Source organism: Plectropomus leopardus, chromosome 12 (genome assembly GCF_026936395.1).
Source record: "Plectropomus leopardus strain MGB_pleo_1.0 chromosome 12, ASM2693639v1, whole genome shotgun sequence".
Taxonomy (NCBI): Eukaryota; Metazoa; Chordata; class Actinopteri; order Perciformes; family Serranidae; genus Plectropomus; species Plectropomus leopardus.
Window position 1 is genome coordinate 7,999,973 of NC_142187.1, and position 14,424 is coordinate 8,014,396.

The 14,424-nt window shown below is 39.5% G+C and overlaps 1 protein-coding gene and 1 long non-coding RNA gene across 2 annotated transcripts in view; one reads left to right on the forward strand and one right to left on the reverse strand.

Moving 5' to 3' along the window:
- LOC148188040 (uncharacterized) overlaps positions 1-14,424 on the forward strand; it is a 58,038-nt gene that overhangs the window by 17,913 nt on the left and 25,701 nt on the right. The window lies entirely within an intron of this gene.
- rem2 (RAS (RAD and GEM)-like GTP binding 2) overlaps positions 1-14,424 on the reverse strand; it is a 28,190-nt gene that overhangs the window by 4,740 nt on the left and 9,026 nt on the right. Inside the window, exon 4 of the mRNA XM_042498099.2 lies at positions 7,001-7,178. Coding sequence (XP_042354033.1) covers positions 7,001-7,178 — 178 coding nt within the window. The remainder of the gene's footprint in view (positions 1-7,000; positions 7,179-14,424) is intronic.

Consider the following 14,424-nt stretch of genomic DNA (forward strand, 5'->3'; position numbering starts at 1 on the left):
AATTTTTAGGTACAGTTGTGAGTGAATTGCTCACACTGTAAAGGCCCTGCTGTGAGCCACCCAAAAGTCCTTACCTGTGTGCTGACAGAGAGAAAGAGACAGACAGAGAATAAAGTGCATTGAGACGAATAGGATGAAAGATGTGAGTCAGGGAGACAGAGGGAGGAGACACTGAGAGGAGGTGACAGGCAAGATGGCAGATGAAATGAACAAGCAGGGGGAGACAAAGGAGAAAGAAAGAGACAGAGGGATAGATAAAAAATGCGGACTAAGCAAACAGAGTCAGAGCGTCCATTAATCAAAGCCCTGAGGAGCGGGGCCACACCACAGCCATACTGAGCAAACGATAAATACATTCCAGTGGGACAGTGTGTGTGTCACAGTGTGTGTTAAGGCGAGAGAGAGAAATGTAGCAAAGGGGGGAAGGTGAGAGATAGCAGAATAAAAGTGTCAGTGTGCATGCCATAAATAGACTTTATGACTTCAGCACTCTGCGCTGGGCCCAGGGTTCTTTAAAGAGGATGTTAGTGAGCCGGGCAGGCTGGGCCCTCTGTCAGGCTCACATATCAGAAAGAATACATGTGGTCTGTCCGCAGAGAACATGAGAACATCCTTGTCAGGTGCCTCGGGAGCAGAGATGGAGCATTTCCATATCGCTGACCACATCGCTGCTCCTGGGTTGTTGTTTTTTGTTTTTTTATGAAGGCAGAATATGCTGAGTACAGGCATATCTCATTATTCATTCCTCGCCTCCCTACTTCTTCCACTCGTGTCATTAAGAATACACCAGAGCAGTGACCGAAGTGGAGTCGACAGCAATGTGCCGGCACCGATGCACACATTTTACACTTGCTGCCTCTGTTTAACTTGCAAAACAAAGCAAAGCAAACAAGGTTTGACCCCACATTGTGGTTTCTACACTTCCACACAATGAACACACACACACACACACACACACACACACACATACACGTTTCTGTTCTTATGTCCTTATGAGAATTTGTCTCTGACTGTATGCTTTCTCTTAGTCTCAACCTTCATTATAATATACATACAGTTAACCTGAAACAGAAACACTGTAAAATTTGACAAGTTGATTTTACTTTTAAAAAAGAAAACCAATTGCCTTGATTAATGTGTTCATCTCAATTTATGTTTACTTATATGTTTACTATATCTAATTAAGTTTACTGAAGAGTTCCTTTATTTTGTGAAGTTGTTGCAACTGAAAATGGGAAGTTAAACCCTTTGAAACCTGAGAAATGACCCAAAAATTAGATTTTTTTTTTTTAAGTTAAAAGTTGCAGGAAAAATTACCTAAAATTAACTAAAGGAAACAAAATAAAAGTAAAAGAACAAAAACAAAAACACCCCCCAACAAAGCAGCTTTCTCATGTTTCAAAGGTTTAAATGGTGTAAAAGTCATCCAAATGCAGCACAAAAAATGGTAATGATCCAGGTTTCAGCTCCAATAAATCAAGTTTACTGTGCTATATATCTGTATCCTGCTGGTTGCAAACTAGTCAGTCATATTTGTATATTTTTCATATTTAGGAAATTAGAACGTTATGTAATATACTCATGATCATCGCCCACTGATGTCACTCATTAAACTCACATGATGTACCAAATGTAATTTTATCCAAAACATGATCTTTTTCCAAACCTTATCCAGTTTTCCAGTTTTGCTGCTTAAACCTAACCGAGACTATTTCAGCCACATGTTAGTGTTTGACAGTGTGTTGTCACATACCCTTAAAGGTGTCCTGTGTGTAGCTGTCACATGTTGAGGGGTATTATTTAGCCTCCACCAATTCCTGAGGAGAATATCAGCGACTTTACCTTTCTAGTTGACCTCCCAGCTCCCCCTTTGCTTTGACTGTCTGCTGTTTTGTGGTGCTGATACTCTTGTTTGCTGTAATTTTTCAGCGGGGGTTCAGTGAGAGCAGTGGGTCTTTTGGAAAACCAAAAGAAAGGTAAAATAATGGTAGAGCTGCAGAGATGAGTGTGGGTTCTCAGTGGGTTGACACGCAATCTTTTCACATCACCGAGAGTCATTTAACATCTAAAATGCTTGAACACTAAAAGCTGAGTCGAGTGAGGGCTAGCATTCCGTTGCTATCTGAATGGATTCTTGTAGCGATTTATAATTTAAACCTCTATTGTATCTGAAAGTTGAGTTCACCTCTGGTCACTGAAAATTTCTGCAAATTACAGATGAGACAATTCACCTTTAAAGCCTCTCAGGACCATCAGCAGCAGTTCATGGGGGTCATTAAGCAATTCTGAGTGTCCACCATAAAGGGAAGACTGTGACGAAATGAGCAGGCCAGGATTGTCTCACAGAATAACTTTTTTCATATTGGCAAGGAAACATCTACCACCTCAATGATGTATGGAAAAACCAGTGCATTGATGTTAACCCTTTGAGCCCTGGATCGACATCAGTTTTCTTGCTCTGCTTTCAGATGCCTTTTACAGCTGCCTTTTACAGATGCTTAACCCTCTGAAACAAAAGCAAATTGATTTGATTTCTTTGGAAAATATGGGGAAGACATTCAGCAAGTAACTTGGCAAGAATGAGATGAAAGAAAGGTGACCTGAAATTTAATTTTTTGAAAAGGTAAAAATGAAGGGAAAAAAAGAAAACTCTGTTCATAGTTATTATAATTAATTAATCAAAAATAATTAATCAACTATAATGCAGAAAAAATGTTTACATCCAATTTTTTAAAATTTATTTTTCAGCACTTTTTTGTGTCATTTTCCTTGTTTTGAACTCTGGTTTGAACTTTGGTGCTTATATTCAGGGAATCTTTTTGTAACTTTTTCCTAAATTCTTGCTAATTTTTAGGCCATGTCTTATTAAAGTTGTTCAATGCCGTCTCACAATTTTTCTTTTTTTTTGCCTGAAATCCAACCAAATTGCTCAGGTTTCAAAGGGTTAACCCTGGCTATACAGGCTCCCTTTGTTAAAATTTCCTCAGTCTGAAGGTCTAGAAACTCAAAGTGGTTCTTTCAAGGAAAACAAAACAGGCCTCACTCTCCTCCCAACACACACAGCGCGTTCTGCACATCTCTTTGATCCAACACTCGCATTCATACACATACCATCCTCATACATTCGCCCTTCCCTCTATCACTCATTCTCGTCAGTTATTGGTGTCCCTGCTATGAAACAGCCTCGCAGACATTAGGCAGCATGAAGATGAAGAGACATGAAGCGGCTGCTTGTTTGTGTGTTCACTGTGTACACGCAGGCAGTTGCGCACGTATGCCGAGTGCAAACGTAAATAAAGATAGTAAAAGCGTGGCGTCCTGTATGAGCGAGATAATCCCAACAGAGATGCGCCATCTGGAAAAAAACACAAAACAACACAACAAAAACAACGACCCGCGGGAGACGGGGAGATAGAGTCCCCCCAGAGGATTAGATAGGCAGGGATAGGGTAATATTCGCAACAGCAGCAGAAGATGTGTCTTTATATTTGATTGTGATACATCCACAGACGAAATGTCTGTTGTGAATGCAAATTGACTGTAAAGTTTTGAATTTATATACCAGATGGATTGTGAATGCAAGTTCAAATCAAGGTCAAACTGTGCTTTCTTTGCTCCCTTGCAACTGCAGTCGCTCCACCAGATTGAAACATTAATGACATTCAGAATATGGGATGGCAGGCCAGTGCTACTTGAAAAAACTCACTCATTAAATCCTGCAGTAACCTGTCTATGGTTTAATCTCTCTCAGTGAATTTTGTTTGGATTCAGTACAGCACTTTGTGTTTCTTTAGTAAATTTATTTTGCCAAGACCTTGCCTCAGTGTTGCATGCCAAAATACATAAAAGGTCTGTTCGACATGCAACTCAACAGTGATATTTACCAAAGTGAAGCGAGCTCTGCGATTCACAGGATTTATTCATTTTGCAATGGGAATTGTTAATCAAAACAACACTTACACACACTTAAAAACGTTTATCCCCATGGACTTTTCTTGTTTGTTCTTCTTTTGTTACAGTGAATCACAGTGGATGTAATTAGGATTTAGGATGAAAAATACACAAAAACATCTTGCACACAGGTACCTAAATTGAAGACAAATATAAAACACAAATGAGTTAACTGCATTAATTTTTCATCCCCATTAATACTTAATAGGGGCAACTTTGGTTACAGCCTCCAGTCTGCTGAATATGGATAATCTTGGATCCACTTTGCACAACCCCTGCTCTTATATAAACCCATTTATGATTATGAGATGTTTAATAATCTTAATCGTTTGAAGTATTGTGTTTATGATGTCATTTTTACCTGAAAATATATTACATTTTATCGTAAAAAGTACAGGTCTATTTCACTTGGAATAATATGGCTCACTTGGATTACACACACAATTTATTTGTGTGTAATCCAATTACACATTTATTACAACAACTGGATGATCTATGTCTATCGTAGTAAGTGCAGAAAATTGCAGCTGAAACATAGCTAGCTTAAATGCTAACATCAGCATGCCCACCCATGGATGTATTAACAGACTCGAATACTGTGTTTGAGGTGGAGCCCCGCTCATTCCTTTAAAAAACACATAAAGCGAAAAAAGCTAAATTTCTGTTGTATTAAGTTACCCAAATGATAAGAGCTGCCTCCGCATCATTGGGGGTAAAAATTGTGTAAGATTCAAAGATCACCAAAGTCATTAGGATTCAATCTTTGTAAAAGACAATTTTTTTAAAATCGATAAAATTTTTGACAAGTTAATTTAGTCTGGACCAAACTGGCAGATCGAGCGGCCAACTGACTATAAGCTCCAGTGCTTGCATGGCTACAAATACCATCCTGATTGGTTTCATGGAGGGACTGGCAAACCATTTGTTTTTTTAAATAGGATTTTTTTTTATTTAGATTTGTTTCTTTACTGTCAAAAAATCTTCGTACACACTGTGTGGTTAAACAAAACATAAAAAGCCATGGGGGTAAATTGATTTTATAGGCTCTTTATTTCTGACCCTTTACAACAATAATAGATGATAGAATTTTCTTCCCGCAAGGAGTTTACCAACAGAGCATTTATCCCTGGATATTGTAAACAATGAAGAAATTGATTTTGCTCATCAAAGATAGATCCCCCAAGAGTCTTTCTAATGGAGAACGATGTCGGCTTGGAGGAAGATTTATGGTAGAATACCACGGCAGAGAGACGGATGAGCCAAGACAGAGAAGGAGAGAAAAGAGGGTAAATAAAAGGGATGGATGAGTAATTGCACAGAGCGCTCTACCATTGTTCTCCAGGGGAAAATGTGTCTGTATGTGTGCCTAACTACACAAATCCATTGTAACCAGCAGTAAAAAAGCATCAATATCTCGCCAATCACTGTAATTACAAGAAAATTTCCATTTGAGATTTTTCATTTGAAGAGCATCTTGAAAGGCATTATAAGAAATGAACAAAAGATTACATTTCAAATGTTTCTTGTGCGTTTCGTTTCTTGCATCACCCAGCAGTCTGGCATTTGTTCATCATTTCGTCTGTCTGGGTACATGGAAACTAAGCCCTCCACAGTTACCTTGATTTTTCCTTTAAGCCTTTAGTTCTCACATGACACATATGGTATAAAATTTAAAAAGATAATAGTGGCAGCTTTCCCACTAGAAATGATTAGTCTTTTTTTAACAGTGGGTCTTTTATATGTATTACAGAAGTAGACAAACCTGAGATTCTTATTTTGAATTTGTAGGCTCTCGATTCTGTCAGCTGAAATGTCAACCATCATTGGCAGATTTTATTAGCTGTAGTTAACTTGCTAATTAAGATAATGCAAGCGCATGACTAGGTTCAAAACTCTATGACTTTTTAATATTTCCTATTGAATCATGATGGAAGTCTTCACCTCCAGGCTAAAGACAAAAAAGACCATCCAGATTGTATTTTTCCCCATGAAAGTGCATTTCTGGGTGAGTTTTTTCCTTATCTGTTGCGAGGGGCTAATGATGATATTGGATTTTATAGATCAAATTGAACTTGAAATTGAATTGAAATTATTATTGTTCTGCCCTTCAGGGCATGCTTGTTTATTGGCCTACCATGAACATTGACTTGTCTAATCTGTAAAGCACTTTGGGTTGTCTTTAGGTATAAAATGTATTATATGAATAAATTTCCCTTGCCTTACTTGCACAAAGTTCAAATCCAGTGTCTGTGATGGTATAGAAGTGTATTAGTGCCCCTGACATCATGGCTAACTCTCGTATCTCAAATGGTACCATGAATATTAATAGGTACAAACAGGTTTTGGAGCAACATATACTGCCATCAAGATGATCTTTTCCAGGGATGTCCCAGCTTATACCAACATGACAATATTAATCTATATTCTGCACATGTTATAACAGTGTGGCTTTGTAGTAAGAGAGTTGGCACTGCACTGCAGTCCAAATCTGTGTCCCATTGAGTGTGTGTGGCAAGTGATGATGTGCAAACACACCACCAGAGACCCTGGACTTTTGAGTATCTTAAGTCATATATCGAGGAAGAATGTGAAAGAATTTCACTTTCAAAACCTCAACAGTTAATGTCATCTGTATGCAAACGCTTTCTGAGTGTTATTAACAGAAAAGTTGATGTCAGATAGTGGTCAATATGACCCTGTCCCAATGTTTTTGGAACATGTTGCAGACATCTAATTTAGAACGAGTGTATATTCACAGAAACAACAGTTTATCAGTCTGAACATGAAATATCTTGTCTTTGTATTGTACTCAATTGAATATAAGTATGTTTCTGTTACATAACTGGTAACCCTGTTAAGTGTAGTTTTGGTCATGGTAGTAACATTGGGTTAGGTTTCTACTATGTAATCCATAGTCTGACAGCCCTGCCCTGCTAGCTGAGACATAGTTGCTAAGATACGATTGGGAGGTCACTGTTGGGGGAGGGGATTGTCGAATGGCCAGTTGCGTGCATGAATGACAGGTCTACATTACAAACACTCTACTTACCCTCAGAGCTGATTTCACGGGAGCGGACAAGGTCGCTTTTATTGCCCACCAGGATGATTGGTGTGTGTGGCTGGGACTCCCTGAGGAGGAGGCGGAGCTGGGCGGTGCGGTGGAAACTTCGCCTGTCAGTCACTGAGAAGACCAGGATACACACATCACACTGTAGAGTGGACAGGTCCTGGGGATACAAACACACACACGCACATTAATAAAACAACACCTCGTTGGAGCTGATTAGTAGTGCATACGTAGAGGAGAGGTCCGATAACAGCTGAATAGATGTGAGATACCAGGTAGCTCCACGTTACGCAAAAAAAACTTCAACAAATAAACAGTTTGTCCTTGATGTTTAAACTCCTATTCCTCCTCAAGTCCTTGTTTTGTTTTGCTGGAGCTTAGCCTCTGAAAGGACATCAGTGCTAATGCCAGGCAGGCGGCACTCAAAGTTTTTATCACTGTCCCATGAGAAGACGCAAAGGAGGCTTTGCACAACTTGATTGTACACGCGACACGCTTCGCTTTGAATCCCCTGAACCTTTTGACAGTGAACACGAAACATCCCATCGGGGCTTCCTGTCACAGAGGCTCAATTAGGACAAGTGGCTCTAGCAGAAACAGCAGCTTGGAACTGCCTGGGACCATCTTTGTCCTCTCTCGTTTTCTCTCCCTGATTCTGCCAGCTGAATTTACGTTGGACTGAAGGTGGTTCACAATTGTAAAATAGGTCATGGCAAAGTTCTTCTGGCTGTAACTTGAACAAAATCTCAGCTTTTAAGTCATCATATCCAGAGAGCAATCATGGCCAAATCTCTCCCATCTGATCATTTGGTGACCCAAATATTCATCCCCAAATAATAATCATACTTGTCAAAGGTCTGCTAATTTAGTGAGTGATATTAGGCACAGGGGCTTCGCCATATGGTTCAGGGTTTAGTGAAAATAATTCCCCATGATTATGAAGTGCTAAGCAAAATGCAATCCAATTTTGGATTTAAGTGTGAAGCCTGTGGTCAAGAGGATTAGGTATGCACAATTTGTGTCACACAGTATTGTAGCTTTTCATGTGATTCACTTTCTTTGTTTAAAATATAACCAAAGAACATAAACTTTTTAACCACATGGTTCCTATTTTTCCCTGCACAATATGAACAAATAAGTCAACTGATTATGTGTAATAGATGATGTCAACCATAGAGACATGTCCATAGAGAATTGCCTCACAACTTTACAGTTGCCCTCAGCTCCATGCAGTGTTTTGAGCCTGTTTACATCTGGTATTGACATATGTTTTGGTGATCCAAACACAAGTGGACAGAAGAGACACCTGTGTCTATCATTTGTCTCCAGCCTACCACTTGTGTTCTGATTTTATTTCTGTCATTGTCGTCTTCCCAGTGATTCCACAAAACAAGTATTTGTGTTTTTATGTCTGGAACACTGCTTTAAATTGAAAATATTAGAAGTCATGTGCACTTACTGTAATATATCTCAGACATCATGACAATTTAAATATTTTTGGGAGCCTTGGCATCTTCACTATACTTTAGGTTTTAGGTTCTTGTGATTGCAGTGGGGTTTAAGAGGTTAAAACACACATTAACTGGACAAGCACAATCAATACAAACTGTTTTTCCCCCAAGACAGAAACCTGAGATCAGACTCCACAGTATTTTTACAGTCAAAGTCCCACTCTCTCTTGATTAAAACAAAAGAGACCCAGTGTAGGATAAGAAGAAATACAGGGCCAATTATTTTATAGCCAGATGGATTCCTCATAGTGAAGCACACACTCTGACTGTAGTGTTCAAATGTAATTTTTAGTATTCCCACTGTGTCAACAAAGTATTTCTGTTCAGTGTTTATAAGTCAATGCCAGAAAATAAAGCTTATATTACAGTCTTGAGCTCAGAAGCTTTTACTTGACTTCACTGTAAACTTGCTCAAATGGGGGATTGTTATAATTCTACTTGAAGCTTAAATCTATAACTTCCAATTGTGTTATTTCTATACACTGCAAAACTCTGACCCGAGGAGCTGTAAACACAATCAAATTGTACTTCAACTTGAAATAGGCCTCTGAAGCCGTGAACACAGGTGACTAAATCAATATGAAAGCATGTTATTCCCACAAGATAACCCAATCTGCCCCGCTGACTTTGGACTACATATAGTCTGTGTGTATGTGCGAGTATGTGGATGCCCTTGCCCTACATCCACCACCCTGAAGGTAAATTCCAGCTCTCCAGAGAGTTTTAGACGCCTGAAAAATTCACACTGTCTCAAAGCAGCCAAGTAGTATCGGATCAGACCCTGGAGCAGGAAATTCGTAGGGTGCGCCTTGGCTCTCCTGTCTGTTTGACGGAGCACAGGAAAAGACAGGGAGCGGAGAAAGGAGGAGGGAAAGGAGCCATTGGCGTGGAAGGCGGCTCCACCACCTGTCACTGTCTGATTTAGGGAAGAGGAGGATGAATGGAAACAACAAGACAGAGAGAAGGAGAGAGAGAAAACGGAGAGAGACAGCACTAATCTTTGTAAGCAAAGGAGTACAAACACAGAGTGGACATCAATTAGGAGTGTGATGGAGTGCTTCAGGAGGAAAAACTGTGAGCAAGTAAATACACCTCTCTATCAAACGGAGGCAGAGCAAGTCAGGACAGTGCCAACTCCCTCCCTCCCTCTCTTTCTTTCTCTCGATTAAGCAGCTCTTCTCTGTTCACAGGGAGCAGGCCATCTGTCAATACCTACTCCCCCTAGTACATACAATCACATGGACTAACACACAAAATCAAAAGCCAAGCCCACATAGAGCAATATTTAAATCATATGCAAATATGCACAGATCAGTGGGCATTCAGGGAAAATACCAATTAAATCATCGCAATAACAAAGAACTCATCAGGCTGACCAGGCTATTTTCCCTCAACAGTGGATGCTTGTGATGTTTCATTTGATTGTTATCTTCCTGTACACTCCCTTCATTGCTACACTGCATGGCCAAAAGTATGCAGATGAATTCTGTCAACATTTTTATGTTAAAATTATAGGTGGGCTGCATGACACCAGTCCATATATATATGTGTATGCTATCTAACAAATTTGTGCACCACCAGTTACATAATGTTAAAGTAGGTTAGGTTTCGGAAAGTAAAATTATGAAGGTTAAGTTTACCCGTTGAAGATGGTTTAGGCAAGTATAGTTATAGGGTTTAGGTTTTGGCAAGTTAAATTATGAAGGTTAGGTTTAGGCAAGTAAAAGTAAAAAGCTTAGATTTATGCAAGTAAAGTTATGAAGGTAGGATAGTGAAGTTATGAAGATTAGGTTTAGGCAAGTACAGTTAGGAAGGTTAGATTTAGGCAAGTTAAGTTATGAAAGTTAGATGGTTTGGGGATTTAGGGTTCAGGGGTGTTAGGTTAGGAAGTTTACACTTTGGTAGGTAAAGTTACGAAGGTTAGACTTACGCGATTGCAGTTACAACAGTTAGACTTGGGAAATTTAAGTTACAAAGGTTAGACTTAATGTTACAATGGTTGGGTTCAGGCAAGTCATGAAAGTTTCTTCTTTACTCTTAGTGGCTCATGACTATATGGGATATATATGAATTGTGATGCATTACTTAAGTAATTTGTAAGTAAGAGTGTATGAGAAAAGCCTGCAAACAACATAAGTGCCCAACCTCTCTTAATGCTCCTGTGGCTGACTGGGCGAAAATCCCAAAAGCAAGGTTCCAAAATCTGGTGTAAAGTCTTCTGAGAGCAATGCAAGCTGTTATAGCTGCAGATTACTGCGCATGGTTATTAAATAATAAGCTCAACAATCACATATAGCCATAATGTTCAGGTGTCCACGTACGTTTGGTCATGTAGTGCCTTAATACTTCAGGGTATATGAACACATCTCGATTTTCTAAATGCTGAGGCTGAGCTCTTCATACCTAGATAATTACGCAGCCGTAAGTTCACAACTAATTTGTATTCAAACCTACATGTACACAGTTGGCTCTATGTTGAAATTATGAATAAATAATGGTGGGCGACTGTTGCTTTGGGCCTACATCCTGAAATGTCTCTGCCAAGTGCCTAATGCAGTTGCCCATCATTTATGACTGTGTATTACTATCCATCTTACTGATAGCTTTAGTTTCATGGAACTCACCACTAGTGCTAATTGTTGAGGTTATAACATAAACACATAATGTAAACAAGAATTTTTAATGAGGTCCCTTGAGGTGTTTAGTCATTGAAATATTCTCAAGATATGTGCTGAGCAGGATAATTGCAACACATATAAATAAAAAAATAATTCACACATATTCATCACTTCTGTACTGCAATTTTGTTTTTTTTTTTACTAATTGTCTGAAATATACACCCGTACTATAATCGACTGATAATATATCATGTGGAATGTATTGGTCAAGCTCTTCCTACCGTCTCAACTGTTTAAACACCGTCCTCTGGAGCAATCATTCAAGCCCTCAAACACCATGATAAATAGACAGACAGGCCTATCTTTTCCACCAATAAAAAGAGTCACAAACCAGGCTTTCTAAGAATCAATTTTTCCACTACTTCCTGTTTCTGGTGCAGATGTAGATAAGAAAAACAAATTCAATAAAACCTCACAGAAAGCATGGTTTCCAACCCCGCTTTCATCAGTGCAACTTACAGACACGATTTTTCTTTCTGAAAGGGAGATTCATCATGGTTTGTGCACGCCTAATGTCCAGTGAGAAGCCTTGGAGTTTCTCAGAGCTATCAGTGGAGTTGCAGTTGACTTTAACAAACCACTTAACTGGAATATTCATATGTTTCACAGGCTTTTTATATGCACAGAAACTATACACACATATATTAACATGCACTCAAAAACACACTGACATACCAACTTGCTTGAGCACTACAGTGACCATTAACTGTGAGGACATCACTTGTCGAGCATGATTTGCATGACATGCTGTGGCTCTGCAAGCACTCTATTATTCTTTCCAGTAGTGAAACAAGGCAGAAAACACCCCTCATTATACAGCATGCTCCCAACTTCCTGGAACACAAAACTTGAACTATTCCAATCTATTGGTTCCCAAGTAATTCACTTTGCAGAGCAAGATACATGAGCAAAGCAGCTTACAGGCCTTACCATGAAAACAAAAGGTCAAAGGCATCCCCACCTGCTCACACAAACATCCACAGATAAATACATAGACCTTAATACTGACATTTTTATCGAAAGCGAACACGTTCTTGGCACACATCTGCTTCTTTGACTTGTGTTCTATCTGCCTGCCTGTCAGAGCAAAATGAAAGAGCAAGCAGATCAATAAAGATGCAGGGGTGATGAATGAAGGGAATGAAAGAAAGACAGGAAAAGGGAGGGAAGAGGAAGGAGTAGAGGGAAGAGTACTTTACTCTGGTAGCTAAGTCAAAATCTGATAATAGGATGACAAAGCTTAGTGCAGACGGAATGCTGAGTTAGTGGGTTTGTTATTTTTCTCTTGCTTACTTTCTGCTGCACAGAGACCACGCTTCCCTAAGGAAATATATTACTGAGGCCATCTGGCCTGCACTGGCTAGGCCACACACATGCACGCACAAATACATGCAAACACACACTGCATAAGCGAAGCACCAATGACAACGAATGACCACATCATCAAAGAATGCAGATGACATTACAGCACAGATAGAGTGCGACATGCAGACTACTGCTGCCGTGATAACCAGCCACCTTAGACACACAAATACACACGTACACACAAAGGAGGCTGGTGTAGTGACTGTCCCTGCATGACTCAGATTAAGGCTGCAGCATGCAGAGCCTCCACTCTGCTGAAGTATTCATTAGTAAATCCCAGAATCCCTACCAGTTCGAGAGATGCTGTTCTGTAGTTGACCTCTGACCTCACCTATTGAGGGAGGATAAACGAGGATTTCCCTCCAGGACACAAGAATTGCATTACTTTATTACCATTTTGTGAAAAATTACTGCATTTTTTTATATTTATACAGTAATGCCCTTGTACAAATTGATTTTCTATTTTTGGACCTGGACTGTTCAGAGTACTATTTGAATGTATATATAGTGGAGCAGCTAAATGCATTTTTACAGGAAAATCTTTCTCAAGTGGAAAGAAGAAAACAATACCATTTGAATATGCATAGTACTACACTCGGAGTGCAGAGTGTACTCTGGGCACAGACGGAGCAGCAGAACATCAGGCACAGTGAAAGTGAAACATAATGGTTCATTGCACCTGGTCTAAAAGTTTGCATTTACTGCTGTAGCAGCTTCTCCTCATCCCATGATCTCATCGGCAACAACGTCAGAATTAAAATAAAAGGGGACACACAAACACACAATATGTTGTTCCCGTGGTTTGCATCTTTGAATGACAAATACAGACTACCATTTCCTGCTGCTATGGAGAGTAGAACATACATGTTTGTTTTCTGTTGGCTGTAGCCTTTGCCATGTGTTTAAGTCCAACTTTTTTGGTTGAGACACAACACGAGGCAATAGAACCGTGGTCCTTGTTGCCACTAGTTCTTTGATGTTGGTTTGGTGTGTCTAGGTCGTTAGCTACCATGCCACAGGCCTACAGCTAGCTAACAAATATCAATTTCTACTCATGCTAATATTTTTCTACCAAGAAACAATGTTATTACTAGTAACCAGGGCTTAATTTGTGCCGGATGCTGCTGAAAAAGGATCCGGATCCTCCCGGCACTTTAGGTTACGCAGCACATGGTGTTAAGAAAGTCTGCCAAGACTGGCAAGGAGGAAACTGGTCAAATGGCAAAAAAAAACAATCAAGTTTGATGAATTTCCTCAAACTAGCTGGCCAGTCCGACCCTAAGCAGGCCAAAATTGGACCTCGCTGAGGTAATGGACAGCAAAAGGACATTAAACTGCTTAAGATGTAGGCAGTCAAGGAACAGGCAGGGAAATTTTGGATGTTTAATGGGCTGTTTTGGACAAATAAACATGAAGGTAGGAGGGAACTTGGATTGGTATTCTCTGCTGTGTCTGTTTTGATAATTGATTTGGAGGGTGGCAATAATATAATTAATGCAATGTTTGCTGTTATGTGGTTTAATGTTTTTTTGGACATCTACATATCTTTGGCATATGATTACTGTAAGCCCCGCAAGCAAGTGGGCCTTTTTGCTGTTAGATGGTGAAATGATTGCACGCCTGTGGCTGTATTAAAGGTGGAGTGTTATCACTTCAAACCTGTCAGTGAAAATCTCGTATTATACTGTCAAAAAGAAGAAAGGAAAATGGGTGCTTTTTTGTGTATTTCCGGCTATCTACCCGATATAAAAAAAAAAACTCCATGTCAAATTTAATAGGATTTTGATATCTCGCCCTTAATTATGATGGAGCATATAGCTTTTCTTGATTTTGGTTCATACCAGGTATTCCA